The 22817-nt window shown below is 39.7% G+C and overlaps 1 protein-coding gene across 1 annotated transcript; it reads right to left on the bottom strand.

The window, feature by feature from the left end:
• Nucleotides 1-8253: 8253 nt before the first annotated feature.
• On the bottom strand, nucleotides 8254-21970 carry LOC113080529 (uncharacterized). Its single transcript, XM_026252682.1, has 5 exons — nucleotides 21154-21970; nucleotides 19715-20066; nucleotides 18004-19627; nucleotides 17271-17651; nucleotides 8254-8677 (listed from the first exon to the last, which is right to left on the bottom strand). The coding sequence occupies exons 2-5, from the start codon at nucleotides 20046-20048 to the stop codon at nucleotides 8254-8256; spliced, it is 2763 nt and encodes a 920-aa protein (XP_026108467.1). The 5' UTR covers nucleotides 20049-20066; nucleotides 21154-21970.
• Between the last annotated feature and the right edge of the window lie 847 nt (nucleotides 21971-22817).

Below are 22817 nucleotides of genomic sequence, written 5' to 3'. Positions count from 1 at the left end.
TGAAGGAAGCTCTTCACATCACTCTCTTCATCTGGACATCCACTCAGCTCGACTGGTTTCTTCTCTGTCTGGAGCTTCAGCACTTCCAGGAGGACCGAGCACTTTCTCTTTGAGAGATCTATGATCCAGACATCACGTAACTGGAAAACTGACTGTAATGCTGGAAGAAAACTCCTGCCTGTTTGAGTCTCATAGTTTTTCACATGAGAGAACAGATCCAGCAGGAAATGACGCTGATCATCAGCATGATCATAATCATAATAATTATAATCCTCTTCATCAAAAGGGAAGGTTTTGTAGCTGCACACAGATGACAGCAGAGTCAAGAATCTTGTTTCTTCATCAGTTTCTCCTGCAGCAACACAGAGCTTCAGCAGGAATCTGACTGCAGACATCCTTGTTTCTTCATCAAAGAACCAGAACCTGAAAATACACAATCAAGAACCAAACACTTCATTAATTTGAGACAGTTTCCATTAATATTCTACTGTACATAATTCAACAAAAAGGGATGTAATTGTATAATGTTTTAGCTGAAATGCAGTGCTATATGGGATGTCATATGTGCAAATCTGTGGGTATGAAGGAGGAGGAAGATGGTCATTTTCTTAGAGGTACCCAGTAGAGCCATGTTTGACATGATGATATATCTCTACAGATATTTCAAAATACGGTATCGAGCTGTTTCTGTGTTGATACGCAGCAGTGGACCTCGCTTAATTTAAATACAAGAACAGCTTTTAAAATGGAGTGAAAAAGTGCAAGGTTTCTAAAAAATAATGAATAGAGTATAATCTATAGGCTACAACTAGGTTGAATCTGGCCGCAGAGGAACACAACTGAGTTGACTTGACTGATATAAAGACACGTAATCCTCAAACCAGATCTTCACAGGAGTGCAGTACAGAATTATCTGAGAAATGTTTACTTGTTTTTGTCAATTTATCAACCACATGCAAGCTCTCTCTCCACTGAGGATAAAAGCACTGGCTTTCTGAAAACAAGCTTCAACATTTTATTCTCAGAACAGTGTAATACATCAAGTGTTCATTTACCAGAGAGAGAGAGATAAATACAGATATGATGAGTATTCAGACTCTCGGCCAGCTGTATCTCACTCTGCACAAAAACTGATCTTAGATTTAGCCGGTGACACACAAAAAGATATCAGATGTAGTGAATGATAAGAATACATCACTCTTTAGCTAACACTGAAACAAACAGAGCCCCTAAAGACACTCATTCAGACTAGGGTTGGGTATCATTTGTTTTTTCCCGATACCAGTGCCAAATCTATACTTTTAAAACCATTCCAGTGCCTAAACCAATACTTATTAAAAACAAATAAATCAATAAAAATTCCCCAACAAATGATGGATTGGCCATGAGCACGGTAAACACATGATGTCAGTTTCATTCACACTGGACGCCAGAGTACGCCCTCTCATAGAAACACACACATATCCAGTCCCAGAAGAAGAGAACTCATGACCTCCAGGAAATCCCTTCTGTGTTGACAACTTTATTTAGATTTAGCAACTTTTCAGACTACCCTCTACTCTACTTCCAATCGGTCAATAATAAATGATACAGCATGTTATTAGCTTGTATATATATAATTGTTATTCAGTTAGGTACGGTTACGAATGCACACATAAAACGAGAGATCCAGTTGCAGTGTTTAATGGGGAATCCAAAAATCAAAATCCAAAACAGGCAAAAGGTCAATAACACAAAAGCTGTCCAAAACAAGAAACACGAGTAGGGTGATAGAAAACAAGGACTCCATGAAACAGATTCAAGAGATTCAAGATTTTTATTCGTCACATACAAAATTATATATAGCATATATAACCAGCAGTGAAATGTGAGTCAGGTCCGCTCCATGGACAATGCAATTATTAAAGAAAAACAACACAGAAGAAAATATACATAAATATAGCTATGTAAGAATGAAATAAAAGTAAACACAAATAATAAAATATAAAAAAGATGTATATTGTATAATTAAATATAGAATGCAAAATAATGTGCATGAAAGTAAACTGTAGTCTAAAATATTAAGATACACAGGGATGTACAATGTGCATATGAGCATTATACTGTAGTCTTAAATATTAAGATACACAGGAATGTACAAGAGGCAAATGTGCAAACAGGTTGACACTGTCAGTGTGTCAGTGTGAGGTGGTGAATGATGAATATCTTACTGATAAAGTGAACATTAAGTGGAGACATGAAGATGTTAAGAGGCTGGTTTTGAGTTTAGGAGCCTGATGGCCTGGGGGAAGAAACTCGTCCCGAGTCTCTCGGTTTTTGCCACCAGGCTACGGAAGCGCTTACCAGATGGCAGCAAAATGAAAAGATGGTTACTGGGGTGGGTGGAGTCTTTGATGATTTTAGCAGCTCTGCTTCTGCAGCGTTTGAGGTAGATGTCCTGCAGAGAGGGAAAAGCAGACCCGGAGATGCGCTCAGCTAAGCGCACAACTCTCTGCAGGGCTTTGCAGTCTTGACTGGAGCTGTTACCATACCACACTGAGTCAATACACTTTCTATAGCCCCTGAATATAAAGTTTTGAGGATTGCTGGTGAGACCCTGAATTTCCTCAGCTGTCACAGATGGTACAGTCTTTTCCTGGCTTTATTAACCTGTGTTTGAATGTGTGTAGTCCAAGTCAGGTCCTCAGATATGTTTACACCAAGGTACTTGAAGCTGCTCACCCTCTCCACAGGGGTCCCGCTGATCATAAGAGGTGTATAGGGCTGCTGCTGTCTCTTCCTGAAGCCCACAATCAGTTCTTTAGTTTTGCTCAAATTCAGAAAGAGACAGTTGTCCTGGCACCATGGTGTTAATTTCTCTACTTCATCCAAGTATGCGGTCTCATTATTGTTGTGAATGAGGCCCAGAACCACAGTATCATCAGCAAATTATAGATGTGGAGCTGTGCGAAGACACGCAGTCATGTGTGTAGAGAGAGTAGAGCAGGGGACTCAGGACACAGCCCTGCGGGGCTCCTACGTTCAGGGTGATGGAGCTGGAGGTGTACTGGCCTAGTTTCACCACTTAAGGTCTGCCGGTGAGGAAATCAAGAATCCAGTTGCAGAGTGAAGAATTCAGGCCGAGGTCTATGAGTTTAGAAGCTAGTTTTATGGGGACTATAGTATTAAAAGCTGAGCTATAGTCAATAAATAGCAGCCTTACATAGTTCCTGTTATTGTGTCCAATGTGTGTGAGAGAAGAGTGCAGGATGTGAGAAAAGGCATCATCGGTGGATCTGTTTGGGCGATAGGCAAACTGAAGAGGGTCCAAAGTATCCGGGATGGAGGAGCAGATTACGTTTTTAACCAGTCCCTCAAAGACCTTCATGACTATTGATGTGAAGGCAACTGGACGATAGTCATTCAGACAAGAGGGTTTATTGTTCTTAGGCACAGAGATGATGACAGATTTTTGGAATCATTAAAAATGGATGTAAACAAACCAGCGAGCTGATCAGTGCAGGACCGCAGAACACAGCCAGAAATCCCATCAGGTCCAGCTGCTTTCCTTGGATTCACTCGCTTTAGTGCCCTCCGAACCTCGACCTCCGACACGGTGATCACATTATGATTGCTGTTCTGACTGCTGCTTCCTGACGCACTGATCGGCAGACTCGCACTGCTTAGATTGCTTTCAAAGCGGCCCTAGAAAGTGTTTGGCTCATCAGCCAGCGTCGTATCTGCTCTCATCTCTGCAGAGGATTTATTTCCAAAGGCACAGATGATCCTTATTCCTTGCCACATGCGTTGGGAGTCATTTAGCTGGAAATGTGACAGTTGCCTGTATCAGTGTTTGGCGGGTCTTACTCTGCGTTGGAGATCATAGCACGATGCTTTGTACTCACTCATGTTTCCTGACAGAAGACTGGCATTGTAAGCAGCAGTGCGTTTGTTTACTGCTGCACGGATTGATCTGTCCACCCACGGTTTCTGATTTGAGAATGTCCTTATAGTTATTGTGTCCGTAGCTTGTTCAGCTAGCGTGTTTAGAAACAGTCGAGCTACAGAGAAGGACAAGCAGCTTGTGAGTGTTTTGTCTTGTTTTCTCATTAGACTACTGTGATCGTCATTGCTAGGAAAGTTTTTTGGTTTAAATTGTGTGTGTCTTACCCTGGTAAATACGTGCTGAAAGTGGAGCTTGGTTTTGCGTTTGCCTATCGCGGGACTGCCCGGTTTCGATCTGCTAAATAGTGGGGCGTGGCCAGCTGACTTCAATCACAGGTAATCAGGCAAATACAAAAGCGGTAGGTTTCACCGCGGCAGCGGTCGCGGCAGCCCTCGCGTGAAGCCTCCTCGCGTGAAGACGGACGAGTGTAAATACAATCGACTCTACCTGTGCGACTCCACCGAGCAAGGACAAAGACAGGACACTTGAGTATTGCTTTTCTCCTCTTTCTCTTTTGTATAGCTTGTTCTCAAATATCTCTTACACTTGTAGTCACTATGTGCTTTCATATCTCTACTATCACTACTAACACTCGGAGAGCACGCTATGTACGTCGCAGGAAGGCCTGTCTGACAAACCTATGCCATGTCCCTCTGACCTCTACTACTACGCTCTCTATTCCAGTTGGTCTTTGGAACTGCCAGTCTGGACTTCATTTCTTCTATTGCTACTCATTCCGGTCTCAACCTCATGGCACTGACAGAGACTTGGATCAAACCTGAAGATACTGCCACCACTGCAGCCCTCTCCACTAATTTCACTTGTTCTCACACTCCTCGTACCACTGGGAGGGGTGGAGGTACGGGTCTCCTTATATCAAAAGAATGGAAATTTGATCTTCAGCCATCACCTACAGGTACTGGTTCATTTAAATCACATGCCATTACTGTAACCCACCCTGTTAAAATCCACTTTGTGGTCATTTATCGTCCCCCAGGTCAATTGGGAAACTTTTTGGAGGAGTTGGATTTGCTGCTATAAAACTTTCCAGAAGATGGTACTCCTCTGGTACTGCTTGGTGACTTCAACAACCACCTAGATAAACGCCAGGCTTCTGACTTCTGACTTCTGACTCTGCTCGCCTCATTTGATCTCAAGCTAGTGTCTACTACAGCGACTCACAAATCAGGCAACCAATTGGAACTCATCTACACGTGCTGTTGCTCTGTGGACAACTCTTCAGTTAATCCACTGCACACCTCAGACCACTTCCTCATTACTGCTAACCTAGCACTTACTCCTGAAGTGGCACACACTCCAACGCAGGTCACCTTTTGACGAAACATACATGGGTTCAGGAATATCAACTGTGGCTTGACTTGACTCCTGAAGGTTAATGTAACCTGACCTTGTTCAGGAAGATCAACTGTGTCTTGACTTGACTCATAAAGATCTTTGGTGACTTGACTTTGCCCATGAAGATCAAGAGTGACTTGACTTTTCCCATGAAGATCAAGAGTAACTTGACTTGACTCATGAGGTCTAACGGTGGTTTTGCTTGACTCATGGGTGTTAATGGTGACTTGACTTGACTCTGGAGGCGCCACGGGGACCGGACTCGACTCTGGACGGGCCACGGGGACCGGACTCGATTCTGGAGGGACCACGGGGACCGGACTCGACCCTGGAGGGACCACGGGGACCGGACTCGACCCTGGAGGGACCACGGGGACCGGACTCGACTCTGGAAAGTCTTCTGTTATTGCCATCTTGTGCAGTGGCTCTGTGTTGGCAGCCATCTTGTGCAGTGGTGCTGTGTCGGCGGCCATCTGGTGTAGTGGCACTGGGCTGGTGGCCATCTTGTGCAGTGGCGCTGGGCTGGCGGCCATCTTGTGCCATGGCGCTGGACTGGTGGCCATCGTGTCTGGAGAGATGGGTGTGGTCGGTGTATCCCATTGACTACGATGGTGAAGGTAACTGGTGAACCCCCAGCCCCTTCATCTCCCACCCAGGCAAAGGGTTATCCAGACAATTGTTAAACAGGTCCTTCAGTGCTTCATCATTATACCCCAGCCCTACTGCCATCGTCCAAAAGATCTGCGCAAAACCACCCACCTCACTCCCCTTTTGACGGAGGGTGATTATGTTCAGGAACCTCCCCCTCCGCTCCTCCATGCTGGCTAGGGAACGGATTTAACACACAGGTAAAACACCTGTGAAAAATTAATTCGGATTGTTCTTCATATTAACTGCACATTGTGTCCTATTTTACAGACTTTTGTGTAGCACACTAACTACCAGTACACTGCTTAAACTATAATTGTAAACTAAAACAACCTTGTGCAGTATGAACGCTGGAATCCGTTAACATGGGTGCGTAAAAAAAATATGCAACGCATACGCACTGCAGACAAGAGTATGTGTGAAACTGGCGTTATAACGATACACCAGAGCACTACTGTGTTTACCCTCACCACGCCTCGCAGTCGCTTAGAAGCGCAACATTGTAAATAGGGATGCACGATCTTGATTTTTCATGGCCGATTCCGATACAGATTTTTTACAAGCAAACTGGTCGATTCCGATACCGATTTCCGATTTTTTTTTCTTCAAGCAACAACCAAAAAAGAAGGAAAGTATGCATAAACAAGATGTTTATTTGGTATTTAATAGGCCAGACTGGCTTTCGGCTATTTAAAACAATAACCATAACCATCTGAAATTGACGGCAGTAACTGCACAGTAAGTAGCCTACATTCAATACAAACATAGATGGTACAGACATCAGCATTTAGCTTTTGTTTTTTCGAATTGGGTTGAATTCTGGCCGAGAGTTTAAATTTGGTTTTAAATTAAAAAAGGTCTTTACCAGTGAGACTAAATACATGTATGCTATATAAATACATTATTCCAAAATGCTAAAATCAAATAATGTTGGTGCGAATAAAATAAAGATGCAAAGTGTTTCATTCATCCAAATAAAATAAAATATTTTTTTTTTTTTTTTTTTACTTGAGCCAATGAAAAATAAATAACTATTGGCTCAAGTAAAAAAAAAATAAAAATAATAAAAAAAGATATATAGATGTGAATCATTACCCAATTTTTTTTAAATTGGATGAATGAAACACTTCAGTGTGCTACAGCAGGTGATTTTTAAATCAAATTAAGCCGATGCAATTTTAAGCTAAAATAAAAATAATCATCCTATACAGAACTGACATTTACTTCTGGCTTTTCAAAAATGTATCCAAGTTCTACTTTACAAATAAAGAAAAAAAAAACCATTTCAGTTTTGTCCCTTCACTGTCTCTGCTTGTGCAGGGTGCGGACAGGTACAGATACACTTGCGCAGCTTCAGTGAGCACAGTAAAGGGACCCTTATTTTGTGCAGTCGGCTGTTCGCTTCCTGCTAATCTGTGCCTCAGACGTGTAGCTATGCACTTCCAGCCCTGAATGGTTGCCCGTGTCCTGTGCACAGATTTCGAAAAATACTACCGCACAAATGACATGATAGTGAATGATTACCATGTAGTCTGTGCACGCGGGCGCACTTCCAGAAAAATCACCCGAAAAAAAAAAAGACCAAAAACCGGCCGATTGCCGATCACGTATTTTAAGCAAAAACTGTCCGGTTCCGATTTATGGCCGGTCAACCAGTGTATCCCTAATTGTAAAGGGTCCGTCTGAAACAGTGTCACATGGCCGTGGCATAACATAACGTTCATTCCAAACGTTGAGTAATTAAATACATCGGTATGGCGGTATATAAAAAATTAATATTGTAACGAAAATAAACACCGGTTTTCGGTATGAACCGGTATACCGTCCAGCACTAAATATATGAAATATATTTATAATCCATTACTAATCGATGTATTCTGTTTAAAGTAGCCTATGGAACATATTTTCTGCCTCGTTCTGTGACAAGAAGCCACATCAGATCACACAAGGAAGCATCGGACTGCTGTTGTGGAGTGAAATGCTTATAATGTTCTCTGCTGTTGGACAACATGTTTAGAAATGTGAAAACAAGAGAAGTTTAGCTTTAGACATTTTAACTTTAGCATGTTTAGCTTAAAACACATGCAGTGCTGGTGATGATGCTTCTTAAGTCTGTTCCGGAGAAGACAAATATTTCAATCGATCGCTCAGGCATGGCACCGAAATCTGTGTTCTGATTCGGTTCTAGTACATACTGATTACATAAGTACCGGTGCCATATTTGTACTAGGTTTCGGTACCCAACCCTAATTAAAACAAGAAAACATGTCACAGAAATGTCAGAAATCATATTTCAAAATAACTGTAAGATAACAGAAATGTTCTCACCTCAGCTGTGAGATGTGTGGCAGACACTGAAGGAGACTCTTCACGTCACTCTCTTCATCTGAACATCTTCTCAGCTCGACTGTTTTCTTCTCTGTCTGGAGCTTCAACACTTCCAGGAGGACTGAGCTCTTTCTCTCTGAGAGATCTATGAACCAGACATCACGTAACTGGAAAACTGACTGTAATGCTGGAAGAAAACTCCTGCCTGTTTGGGTCTCATAGTTCTTCACACGAGAGTACAGATCCAGCAGGAAATCCCAATCATCAAATATGTAAGTCTGTCTATTATCGGAAGAGCTGGTGCAGACTAATGCTAACTGTTCCAGCATCTGTTCTCCTGTCTGGGTCTCGATCTCTGCTGCTTTAATGAAGAGACTCAGAAGAAATTCATGAAGAACGCTTTTACTCAGATCAGAGAATCTGTAACCAAATAGAAATGAGAAATGTGAATAAACCGATGTCACAGAAATTATTACAGCTACTATATGATTACATCGTTTTCAGCTCACATTAAACACTTGTTAAAATTCAACTTTAAATGTCAGAAATGAATTACAGTTTTGATAACTGAACAAACCTTAAATAAAGGCATCAGATACAGCACAGACTCACACTGAACGCAAGACTTCTTTTTGAAGGGACAGTAAAAGATGAAGTTTCATGAGACGCAGCAAAGCAGAAGTCCTGCTGGCTACATTTGAATGGAGGTTATTAAATAATGCTTCATTTTAATCTAAAATGGGATAAACTGACACGATCAGTATAGCCTTACATATAACCTTATGTACTTATTCAATATATCAACGTAAATAGGTTAAATTGTACTCAGTTTTAAAAAGTCATTTATTTTCACTAATTTATGCTTACTGCTTTTAATATAGCATGTATCATATACTGTATGTATGCATCGAATTGTGTTGTGAACTTAAAAAAAAAAAAAAAAATCAATCACTGCTAACCCTTTACATTGCGAGTAAATCACTCGCATATGCGACTAATTTTACTCTGGGCGACTAAATTATGTCTATTGTTAGCCACTGGCTAATAAACTCTTAGATTTTACTCGCCAGTGTGTGTGTTCGAGGCTATTATATGTTTAGCACATATATATTTTCACTCGCTGTACACTGACTGAGCGCTTTAGAGTTTCGCTCTCCATCAAGCGCGATTAATATTCATGAACCCAGCAGCTCATCAATCCATAGTGCATTGTATATTGTTAGTATGGCTGTAGAATTAGTAGTAGTATTATCTTTTAATAATTACTATTATTATTATTATTTTTATTTTTTACAGAAACCCTGAATGACTAACAATATCTTAAGCATCACCACCAGTCTTAAAGGTCATGTTTTTCGTGGTTTTTTTTTTTTTTGAAGCTTTGATTGTGTTTACAGTAGGGCTGTAATGATACACCAAACCCACGATTCGGTTCGTATCATGATTTTTGACCCACGGTACGATAGAAACCTCGATATGGGGGGGGCTTTGACAAAACAATTCAAAAGATATTTTGAGGAAAAAAAAATATTTTTTTTAACCCTCTGGAGTCTAAGGGTATTTTTGGGGCCTGGAAAAGTTTTGTCATGCCCGGACATTTGTGCTTTTTTCAGTTTCTTATAAATATCTAAATGGGTAAAGTCTAATCTTACTGTAATCAGCACAAACTGGGCTATAATAATATGTGAAATACATGTATGTACATGATTGTGTTTTTGAGAAAAAAAATGTTATGCGTGGTTAGTGAAAAACGAAAAATGTTAAATCACTTGAATAAGGCAAAAAAAAATAAAATAAAACACAAAGAACAATGGTTTCCAGGATTTTTGAGAACTGGAGCTTGTAGCCTAGAATTTTTCTTTTTAAATTATGTGAAAATCAACTTGTTTAATCACTTACAGAAAACAATAAATTGATTTAAATTTTCTAAGACACTTTTTGTTGGTACAAGTCATATGCGAGTAGGCGTCAACTATCATGAATATCATTGTGATTTACACCTGAGAAGACAAAGGCCCGCATAATGAGCTGCATAATGAGCCTTTCAGTCAGCTGTCACTGAGAGGGAAGGGTTACAAGAAAGAATGTAACCCTTACATTCTTATTATTATCATAATTATTATTATTATTATTATTATTATTATTATTATTAATGTTGAAAAGAGCTGAGAATATTTTTCAGGTTTTTAGGGGGGATAAATTAAATGAACACCATTTTTTGTTACATTTGTTACAGTTACATTTATTTGTTACATTTATATTATTTACATCAAGCTTTTGAATGATATAGTATTGCATATTGTTATTGAAACTTCATAATATTTCACTTAATTATACATTTAGTCAGGAATTATAGTTTGGAAAGTCTAACTAGTAAAATGTTTACACGTTATGTGAAAACTAGTACAAGTATATAAATAAATAAAAAGAGACTTACTCATGTTTATGATCTCTGCTGAATAGAGGACTTCATTCTTTTTTTTTTCTGAGGAAATCCATTTCTCAAATCCTCAACCACATCACATCTTTTTGGGGTGAATTATGTCTTATTGCTCTCATCGCGAAGCAAACAGTAAAATAAAAAGAACTTGAAGAACAGTCTCGCTGCTTTTTCTTCTGTTATGGCCGTATTCAAGCCGCGCGCTTCAGTTTGAGCGGGGGCGTGGTCACATTAGATATAATGAAGGGAGACGTGAAAAACAGACATCGCATTGTTTTCATATGGATTACTTTATCACAGAATATTTGTTTTCGGCAGCACTTGTTTATTTTAAAAGTAGACATGTCAAGCTTTCTATAGATATCTCCCTCATGTCTCTTCGTTGAGTATTCATGGAGTTACAGTTCATTTTAATGACGTGTTTGTAAATGAAGGCTGCAGACAGCACACCTTGTTTGTTATCTTTATTTTATAAGTGCACAAAGTTTTGTTGTTATTATGTCTGTATCCAAAAAAAAGTAGACCCTTTACAGATTGGATTGATGTATTGCTCTTATCTGTACGATTAAAACTGAAAGTGTAATGTAAGTTATTTTCGGGGTTATCAGGAGAAAATGACTCCTAACGCGTATCCGCGTTAATCGACTCCTTCAAACGTATTTTATAATGTAAACTTCAAATAATACTTATAGTAATTAAAAAATGTGGTAGCATTGGATCTGGACAGGAAGGATAACTCTAGGAGGGGTGTGTCGCGATTCTGCCTTCTCACATCGCGATACTGGTTCGTGGACCTGCGTATGGCGATTTCGATTTCATATCGCATATCGTTACAGCCCTAGTTTACAGTGTGCAATATAACGTGTTCATGTTTCGCGTGTAAAAAAAAAAAAAAAAAAAAAAACGGTATTTTTCACACAATTAAATTATCTGTATACCGCTGTTTTCACTGTCATAAAAACGGGCTGATGACTTCCTTGTTCTATGAAGTCCCTCCTTCAGAAATACGTAACGAGTTCTGATTGTGCCAGCGGTTCCTGTGTTGTGATTCGACACCAGCTGAGCGCACGCTGCTCTCCTGGAAATGCGATTGGACTAGTTTTGGAATAGTTTTGAGAAGCAAGTGGGCAGGATTTGTTTTGAAAACCTGGCAATCCTGATCTGAACACACGTGCTGGAGAAGTACTTCTAATCACAGAGCGCCTTTACTGACGAGATCCGCATGAAAAATCGCATTCGATTTTTTGCACAGCCCTACCATCTAGTTAACAAAGCTGAACAGCATTGACATTTGTGCAATAAGTTACAGAAACTGTTAAATGCACCAACTTAATAAAATACACTTTATTTTTGTGGTCCATAAACAACACCTTCTCCAGACAAAGAGGGAACTGCTCCATCTTTCAAGAATAATCTATGTGCGAATCCAGCATTAAACTGATTGAGATTGAGGAAGCTGTCCTAAGCAAAATGCGCTGCACATAGTTTTACATGTGGATTATAATTTTCGGGAACCAAGTTAAACATAAATTGTAACCATTGATCTCTAAGTACAGCGTCCCTGGGAAGGCCAAACAAAGGTGATTGGACTCAGAGATGAAAATAACAGCGTTTCGACGACATGGCGACAAACACAAACGCAGCTCATCCTCTTCTCCGTCGGAGCGCAACAAGACCACGGCCCCTTTTTTGTGTATTCTGGTGGGCAGAGGTTAGTCAAAAAACTGTTTTAGTGATGTCATTACTGCAGGAACTAGAGGGATGTAGTCCAAACTGGTCGTTTGATGTAGATGAATTCTGTTAAATAAAATATCTCGCTTGGCATTGAGCTTTATAATTTTACAGATAATATTTATACTCTAACAACAACATTACACTCTAACTAAAGTTTGAAACATGGGATCACGAAGAAGGGGACCTTTAAGTTCAGTTAAAATGAAAAATATGCATTCATACATGGCTACCAAGTTTTAGTTCAAATTATTAAAGTTCTATCATTAAATTGTGCTTAATTATCATAATACCAGTATAAAATGCTTGATTGACTAAGAAGCTTAGTTTAAGGAGCTGTGCCATTTTACAAAGATAAGCTGATTAGATTTGTGTGTGTGTGTGTGTGTGTGTGGGTGTGTGTAAAATAGTTTATTAGTCTGGTGGGTAAATATTAAGTGTAAATATTATGGCGATTATATTGTCAAGGTGTGCGTAAATTACATCTACATGACACATACTGGCCATTAATAACAAATTCATCACAAAAGCAAATATTAGCACAATTTTATAAAAATACAGTATGTATACCAAGAGGTATAAAACTAATCTTGTATTTTACATAAATATTGTGATTAAATATATTATATTATATTATATTATATTATATTATATTATATTATATTATTCAAAGAAAACTGGTACAGCTAAACCAGTTGGGGTTGCCAGTGGGGGGACTAGTTCACCACAGATGTCCGGTCAGAGACATAAAGATGCAGTTTTAAGTTCTTGATGCTTTTATTTTTCCATAAATGTTGAGCACGTAAGTGCAGACATTACATTGGTGTTTCCATCTGTGTGTGGTTTGGTTCAACTAACATACGCACCCAACACCAACACTTGAGAAAGCCTCGAGTCCATTTGCTTTCACCTACTCTGTGCAGGCAATTTGTAACAAACGCTTATCACTGCCACCTGCTGGAAATGTGTCTTTAGGTTACTGCGTTGACAGCACAATCAAACACTGGCTGAGTGCCAGAACACTTAAAAATAAAAGCTTATTTATAGCGGGCCTTTTTAACAATAATATAATATAATGTACTGTGTTTTAGTCATTTTAAATGCTGAAGAAGTGTCTTGGATTCCTTTCTTGTAACAGTTGCTTCAAAGCGAATCAAAGAGCACTTTCTGGGATTACTTCGGGTCCTTTCAGCAAGCAGCACTTCAAGATGTCTCTCTGTATTTCTTTATACTTGGGTCCAAGGTCAAAATAAACCTCTTTGAACCGCTACGTTGTGAATGTACAGAGCTGTATGAACCACTGCGAACTGGAAACTAAACAGGAATGTTTGTCTGGAACCGGCCACTGATCAGATGGAAGTTGAAGGTATGTTGGTCCCATATTCCAACAACTTTGTGGCCCTAGTTCTGCCAGCCTTTTACCTCGAGTGATGTCATCAGCAGGGATACTTTCTGAATGCACATAGGTCCATGCACAGGTCCTGAATCTCTGCTATTCGTGTACCAACAAAAACCTTAAATCGACAGGATTCAGATTTAATCCAGGTCAAAACTGTGGTGGAATCAGACCAAAGGAAAACTTGATGAATGGGCAAAGTCAATTCGTTCTGCAGGATCATGGCTAACTGGGCCCCTGTCAGGGCTGCACATAGTTCTAAACGAGGTATTGACAGCCATTTCTTAGGAGCCACTCTTGATCTGGCCACTATAAAGGTGATCTCCACTTCTCCCTTTTGATCTTCTGTTTGATGATAGGCAACAGACCCATACTCGCACTCTCTGATGAGTCACAAAAGATACTGATATCATGCTGGCTTGAAACATCATCCTTTGGTGCATTAAAATAGCATCTGGGTAAGACTATATTTTGTAGATCACGGAGCTCTCCTGCCCAGCTGTTCCACTCTCTAAATTCTAAATTCATGTATATATATATGACTAAATTTTCATGTAGTTTAGGATCATCCTAGTCCTTCTTCTTATCCCATAATCACTGCACTATTACCTTTGCACGTGTGGTATATGGGATGATGTACCCGAGAGGATCATATTGGCTAGCAAGCACTTTATAGATGTTGTGCATAGTAACCTCTCGGCACTCTATAGCACGAAGCTTATAGGACAAGGTATCAGTTTCACAGTTCCACTGAAGTCCAAGCACTGATTCATGGTTGAGGGCATTACCCTTTGCAATCCATTGCGTAGCACTGTCAGATCTGGAAGAACTTGCCATTCATAGATTCTAGGCTCCACTTCTCTTCATATATATCTCCATAAGAAACAGAGAAGGGGCCGATCCTCAGGAAGGAGTCAAACCTGGTGGGACATTCCTTTAATGTCACTACTGATAGCGATTGAATGTTCCCGGAATCTTAGTAGCAGGGCCAGTAATGAAGAAGTCAGTGTTGGTCGTGGAAGTAACAATTCATTGAGGTTGTTCCCTTGAAACTTGAATGAACAGTTGAAAACCACTCGATGTTTCCCATTATGTTAAACCATATGATGTGGGATATAGCAGCTCATTTGAGTTTCTTTCCTGTCCTGACTGAAATTCAGCAATATAGCCTGCCTGCTCCAGTCTTTTAATCTCAGCCTGGTAGAAAGCTGCTTGCTCAGGGGACTTACTGAGACGACACTCTAGACTTCTTAACTGAGGCATTACTGCTGCTTTAGGTGCACAAAGAGGGGGCATATTTTGGACTCTTAGCAGTGGGGTAGCTTATAGTTGAATTCCATCAACATCAACTCTAGAAGTTCTTTGTTCCAATAGTTTCATTGACTGCTGGTCTTGTACTGATCGAGTACTCATTTTCTCATCTCTCTAAGGAAGGACATCCAGTTGCCAGAGTCTTTAAACTTGTTCCTGCAACGTAGCAGAGGGTGACCAACTTGTTGTGAACAGACATTGTTGCCCTGTAAGAAGATGTTGCAAGGAGAGTCCAAGGAGAGTTCTAATTGCATCATGACCCCATGGTGGACCCAAGTGAACTGGCTCAACTGGGGTAATTAAATGAGGACAGTCAGATCCTATGAGGAAAACTGGAAGAGCAGCTTCAATTTCTCGGAGGGGAAGTCCTTTAAGATGATGGTACCTTTTCCGTAAAGACTTGACATGATAACGGTGCAGTCCAAGCCCCAACTTTGATGCAGTGAATGCTCCATTGATCTGATAGATCTTGTTTGGCTGTTAGGCTGGTGAAAAGTTAAAGGAAAAAGCCACCCCTTGCAGGACCTTTAATTCTTGTCTGACTGTGCGCAGGGGCAAGTCCTCTGGCTTACCTTTCAGTTTCAGCTGGGTTGCTGCAGTATTTAACAAGATGGTTTACATATCTTTAAGAGTACCTTACAACTTCCTGGGGCCTTGTCAATGAATAACACCTCGTTGGCAGCCTCCCCAAGACAGGGCTAGTACATGGATCTTCTCCTTCCTCTACTTTCTCCTTGTTCCATGCATTAACATCACGAAGAACAAGCAAGTGACGACCATTGCATGTTTTGCAGCGCATTTTAAGGTTACACTCTGATGATCTGTAGCCCCGTCGATAGCGCCAGCATCGGTTGTACCCCTTGATCGAATTCTGCCTCTGAGATTTGGAAAGTTAAGAGAAATTTACAGTTATTTAAAGTGTGTTTGTTGTTATCACAATAAGGGCAGTAAGCTCTCCCCTTTGTGATCTTAGGAGTGGCCACTGAGGGATGTGGTGGTGATGAAGGGAATTTCTCTGTGCCAAGCAGAACTTCTATCCCTTTGTTGAATGATTTCACCCTCCTTGACGTATCCCTGGACAAACTGGTTGAGCAACCTCTGCCCGAACGGTTTGCATATCTTGTGGAATCTTCTTGCACTTGAAATTCATATTCTAACCAGTCTGCTACGTTAAAGGAGGGTAGGAATCTTCACGTCTAATGGATTAATAAATCTTCTGAAACTGCTATGCAGATCATGTGGCAACTTACTCAGAAGTCTGGACACATGCGAGCTACATCTTAAGTCCATCATGCCAGGCTTACCTCGCTGTCTCAGCATTCCCACCAAAGATCTCACCCTCAGAGAATATATTCGAAAAGTTTTAATATCTCCAGCGCTGATGTTGGGCCCATCCATCAATTCCACTGTGCGCTGCAGGGCTAACTGATGTGGCTGGCCATACTGTTGATTGAGGGCTTGCATAGTGTTGGTATAAGGATGACGTGAACTGCTGTAAGATACAGCAATTAACTGAGCCTATTCAGCCTTGAGATGTTCTAGCAAGATATGAAATGTTAAGAGTTCTGTAGCATCAGCTGGAAGAATGTTTTCCAAAGCAATCTTAAACCGTGCAAACTCTCTGGGGTTTGGGTAAATCAGGTCAGGAATTGTAGGAGTAGGGCCACAATATATTATTTCTTGATCAGTAGTTGGACTCGGAGAGTGGTGATGCCGTCTCTTGCTCCTAGAAAACCATCTGTGCCGTCTGGAAGAATAATGTGGTGATGGAGAGCGAACATAACTTCTTACATTCTTGGCTTGAGTTCCTCTACTCTTTCTCTGACAAACTTGTCTTACAATTGCTGGACTGTTGTTACGTTCTACAGAGTAATTTTATTTTGTATACATATTTTGTATGTCTTCCCAACCACTAGGTGGCAGTATCTAACTCTGCACAAAAACTGCTCTTAGATTTAGCCGGTGACAAAAAAAAAAAGAGATCAGATGCAGTGAATGATCAGAATACATCACTCTGTAGCTAACACTGAAACAAACAGAGCCCCTAAAGACACTCATTAAGACCAGAAAACATGTCCCAGCTTATACAGAAATCATATTTCACAATAACTGTAAGATGTCAGAAATGTTCTCACCTCAGCTTTGAGATGTGTGGCAGACACTGAAGGAGACTCTTCACATCACTCTCTTCATCTGACAATCCACTCAGCTCGACTATTTTCTTTTCTGTCTGGAGCTTCAACACTTCCAGGAGGACCGAGCTCTTTCTCTCTGAGAGATCTATGATCCAGACATCACGTAACTGGAAAACTGACTGTAATGCTGGAAGAAAACTCCTGCCTGTTTGAGTCTCATAGTTCTTCACATGTGAGCACAGATCCAGCAGAGCATTTAAAGTTCCTGGGTTGTCTCTTCCTCTCACCTCAAAAAGTTTGCAGTCACATTGATTTAATGATTTATGGAAGAATTCTTCAAAGAATATGATTTGCTTCAGCGGTTCTTTACAAGTCTTTACCCTGCAACAAAGAGAATTTCCATTAGGTTTAGAACAAATAACCTAGCAAAACCCTAACTTATTCCTACATACAGCATGTTAGTTACTAATCTAAGTGCAGCAGAGACTCACAAAGCACCCCCTGTAAGCATAACTCACTGACCTACACTTACACAGTGCAAGACGAGAGAGACAGACTGACTGCTGCACACACACAAGAGAAGACAGAGGCTTGTTTTAGATCAGCTGAGACCAGTTACAGCAAGATGCATGCATGCACTTCACAGACACATCACAGGGACGCCTTAGACTCATATTACATCTTGTAAGAAGGGGATAATAGATCCCCTTTAAAACACTACAGTTTCTAGTACCTGATGTTTGGAGAGCAGCTGAGCAGCATGATCATTCCTATATCAGCTACGTCACAGTCGTCCAGATTCAGATAAACCTCTTTATCTCTGGACTGACCAATCACATAAGACAGAGCACAACACTGATGAGGATCGAGATCCACTTCTGGTTCAAGCTGATGGTTCATCTTCTCCAGGAACATTAAGCAGGCTTTAGGAGACTGGAGCTCATACAAGCACTGACACACATAGAGAAGATCAAACTTTTCACTCTCACTGTGAGCTTGAAGAAATGTGTCCAAAAGCTTCTCAATCAACCAGTCAGATGTTTTCTTTATCTGATCCTCTGTGAAGAGACACTTGAGGAGTCGGGTGTTGTGTTCACTCAGAAGTCCACATAAGAAAGGAAGAACATATCTCATGTGTTTATGCTCCTCAGTCTGACAGAGCTGTAGGACTTTCTCAATTTCATCTGGATGTCCAAGAAGCCACAAAGCGGAGAAGAATTCCTGCATTGTGTTGTGGAGAAACGCACAGTGTGTAGTTGCAGATGTTGGTGAGTCTGTTGTTGTGATCATTTTCAGAAAAGCATGACAAATGTCTGTCTCATCACTGCTAAAATTTGTAAGGTTCAGGCACTTCTTCATAGTGTCATCGAAAGCATTTTTCACTAATCTATGAATCTGATCCTTCTTCTCTTTCAGATACTTGTCTATTTGCTCATTTTGTTTATTCCCATGTTTCTTCACAGCAAAACGGAAAATGTGGATGTAGATTTCAGTGACTGTGTATGGATGGTTGCATACGGTGTCATTTTTAAACTTAATCAAGTCTACAATCATGAATGCATACAATGGAACATGACTAAGACTGAAGAGCTCTTGATTCTTCAAAACAGCTTCTAGAAGAACAGGATCATGACCCAACATCTTCTGATAGTAAGTGTTGATAGACTCTGCACTGAATCCTTGTACATACACGGTCTGTGTCGGCCAGTCAGAGAAAAGTGGATCATCTTCCTGCTCTGATCTGCATGTGATCACAATCTTGGCATCCGGCAGGAGCTCGTGCTTCATGATCTTCCTCAAGATGGATTTTTTCCCCAAATCCATCACACCATCAAACACGATGACAACATTCTCAGAGTTTTCCTCAATATCTTGAAACACTTCTTTTTTGTCTTTTTCCATTGGTTTTATATACACATCAAACAAAAGAGATTCCAAGCTGGCAACACTATTGTGAGCCAGAACACTTTGATCAAAGTAAAACATGTAGTCTATCTCTCTGTCATCCTTCTCTGCCCAAACACGCAGCATTTCCTGGACAACTGTAGTCTTTCCTACTCCAGGTTTGCCGACGATGAGGATGCTTTTGTCTTTCCATCTCAGGAGGTCCTCAGGTGATAACGCTTGACCCTCGGTAGGAATGTAAGCTCTCAGTTTTTTGCATTTTTTGTTTTTCAAATATATTTTGTCTTGAGGAGTTTTTACCGCAGAGCCGGTCTCTAGAACAAGAGGAATAAAACTGAAGTTTCCTTGTACCTTGTCATCCAGATATTTACAGCAACTTTCCCTTTGGTCCTTCAGTAAACTTTCTGCTTTCTTTTTGAGCTGGATCTGGTAGTTTTTACAGGGCTTTGTACCTAAAATGAAAAAAAAAAATGTATTGGAAAAGGTTGTGTTTTATATATATATATATATATATATATATATAACTTTTTTCTACCCACCAAATAAACAGCTGGGCTCTGCGTCTTCATCTCTGAAGGGAAAACAGCTGATCCAGGAGTGTAAAGCAGGATCTAATGTCCTCTTCTTAGTTTCATCCAGAATCTTGAGTAATTCATAACTGGCCAGTTCACCTTTTTTAATGACCCAGTCCAGTATACATCTGGCTTTATCAAACTCTGTGTCCTCGGCTTTCAGATCATTGACGTTATCGTCATTGAAAACCCTCTTCTGCTTAAGATTCTCAATGATCAGAGGAAGGTTTTTCATGTGTTTCACCAGGTCTCTCCTGGTCTTTTCGAGGTAGTCTGTAGCAGATTGCTGTGCACACGCCATACTGCAGGCCTTTCAAACCTGAGGTAAAAGACATAAGTTTAATCACATTCATTAATGATATTTATTATCTAGCTTTAATTCACATTTAATATTTATTATTTCCAGATGTGAACACAAGACTAGTACATTCACTAAATCCATCATCCAGAGGTCCATGGTGGGGGTTATAATACGATAGCCTTTTATTGGTGGCTTGTTAAAACCACTCAATGGAATAGGTCCCAAAACACACTGGAAATCATTTCTTAATGGTTTTAAAGTAGTGTTGTCCCAGTCCCTAAATTTCAGTATTTGGGACCGATACCAGTGATCCATGGTTCTCGGTACCAATTTGGTACCAGAGCAAAACACAAAAACATGCTAATTAAACATTTGACTATATTTTCATTTAATCCAAACTGTGCATATTTTTTGTTGGTTACATATAGTGGCAGACAGTGAGCCTGTGTTTAAACAGTCTAAGCTTCTCAAATTATCACGACTCAACTAAAATAAAATCTATAGATATAAAACTGTTGAAGCATGTAACAATGTTTAAACGTTAGACCCAGATAAATGTGTGCTATATCCAATAGTTTGTGCAGAGATGATTCATGGTCACTAGCATTTTTTTTTTCAGTGGATACGCAGTAATACATCATTAGTAACTGCAAAGAGGGTTTTATTAATATTGTTATGTGGGTTTAATGTAATAATCTCTTTGTTTTGGTGTTAGTTTCATGTTTATTTTATTTTTTTCTATTGGAAACTATCATAATTTATGTGATGGTTTCTCTTGTTTATTTCAGCAGGGCGATATATAAATGTGTGCTTATTTATTGTAATACTCGCAAAAAAAGTTAGAATATATTATTATTATTTAATTGTATCTATTTCATACTCGCATTCACAATGAGTTTGAACCTGGATGAAACGAAGTTACATCCGGGTTTCCCGTGAAACACTAAACTAAATGAAACTAAAGCGTATAAACGGTCATGAATAAAACACACAATGAATGATCCACACAGAGGCTGCGATTGGACAGATTAAGTCACATTGCAGAGAGATACGTTTCGATTAAAATACCAGATATGTTAAATATTTGTAGCGGACAGAAATGTACCTCCTGTGGACTTGGACTGTAACTTCCGACAGAACTCCAGCCGCTGCTTTCAAACCAGATCCATCAACGCGGATCACTCGATCTGTCCTATAAACGGTGTCACAAAGTTAAGTGTGCACACTTCGAAGGACACGGACTTCGCAGAGGTCTCCGTAGTGCGTGAGACGCTCCGCCTCCGCAGGGTTTGACACCAGGTGTTCCCGATGAGCGCTTTGTCAAAGATCAACGGTGCGAGAACACAATCCTGTCAGGGCAGGTGGGGCTCACTTTAGTTTGTATGTTTTACGTCAAAGTCCGAGGCCAGGTAAATTACACTGGTTTGCTGCGTCCTTTGTTTGATTACAACTATAAATGCAGCTACTGGCTTGGAACTTGCTTGAATAATGTAATGATACATATGAAAAACTACAAAATACACGAGCACACACATAGCAGTTAAAGTGCTGACTGATATCTTACAAAGGTGTGATTTTATGTAGTTTATTGTCTTGACCATTGTGATCAAATGTAGACAGGTTTGCAACCCAGATTTTTTAAGGCAGTTAACCATGAAAATAAAACGGAATAAACTGATTATAATTGTTTGTTAGGATAGTACAGCTTAATGTTCAGTGTCATCTGTGACAGCTAACAGTGCTGTGTTTGACCGGTCCCAGTCCTGCAGATGCAGTCTTTCATATAGTTACAATGCATTAATATTCTCACAATAAATGGTGTTACTTTCATTTACAGAAAAAAAATCAGAGGTGGACTGTAAGAAAGTACATTCATTAAGTAGGCTATACTCTTACAGATAAAAAGTACTATGCTTTTTTTTTTTTTTCCTCTCACAGGACTGCAGCGCTCCAAAAATATGGTCTTTTATAACATGATGCATTGTTGTAGATTAACTACCCAACAGTTTTACTCTCAATACCTTAATTATATTAGAGGATACAAGATAATACTTTTACTTAAAGGACAGTTCAGCCAAAAATGAAAATTCTGTAATCATTTACTCACACTTCAGTTGTTCCAGGTTTTGAATTTTTATTTTTGGGTGAACTGTCCCTTTAGCAAAGGTTTTAAATATGACAACTGGTAGGTTTTCCCCAATATGGTAATAGTAGTTGTTATAGTTTACTAAAGTATCTCAATATTTCTTGTACTAATCACGTTGTCATAGCTCGAAACTATTTCTCTTTTCCTTCTTTCCCTAAATCAGAGCAGACCCCTGTACTGCAGGATAGAGCTGAATGTGTAAGCGCTGGACAGGTGTTTAATGGTGTTGGCCCTGACAGAGCTGCTGGATCTCCTGAGAAGTGAACGCCAACAGTGATGTGTGCCACAGTCCAGACCCTGCTGTTTCTGATCTGACTGCGTGTGATACATCATACAGATGGTCTCCAAAATGTTTGACATGTGCCTCGTTCCACTATGCTGTAAATGGTTGTAAAAAGTACTTTCAGTTATGTATAGAACAATTTGTTTTAATGTGTAGAAAACATTTACAGGACAAAAAAATAAACACATTAAAGAATGTTTTGTGAAAAAAAAAAAATATATAAATATATATATTTAAAAAATATATATATATAAAGCTGCATTAAAAAATGAACAGAATATGCAAAACAAAAATACAAAATGTACAGAAAGTACTCAGGCTTATTTATGAATAAATTACA

This window comes from Carassius auratus, unplaced genomic scaffold (assembly GCF_003368295.1).
Source record: "Carassius auratus strain Wakin unplaced genomic scaffold, ASM336829v1 scaf_tig00031547, whole genome shotgun sequence".
NCBI lineage: Eukaryota > Metazoa > Chordata > Actinopteri > Cypriniformes > Cyprinidae > Carassius > Carassius auratus.
This window is presented reverse-complemented; position numbering and strand designations above follow the sequence as displayed.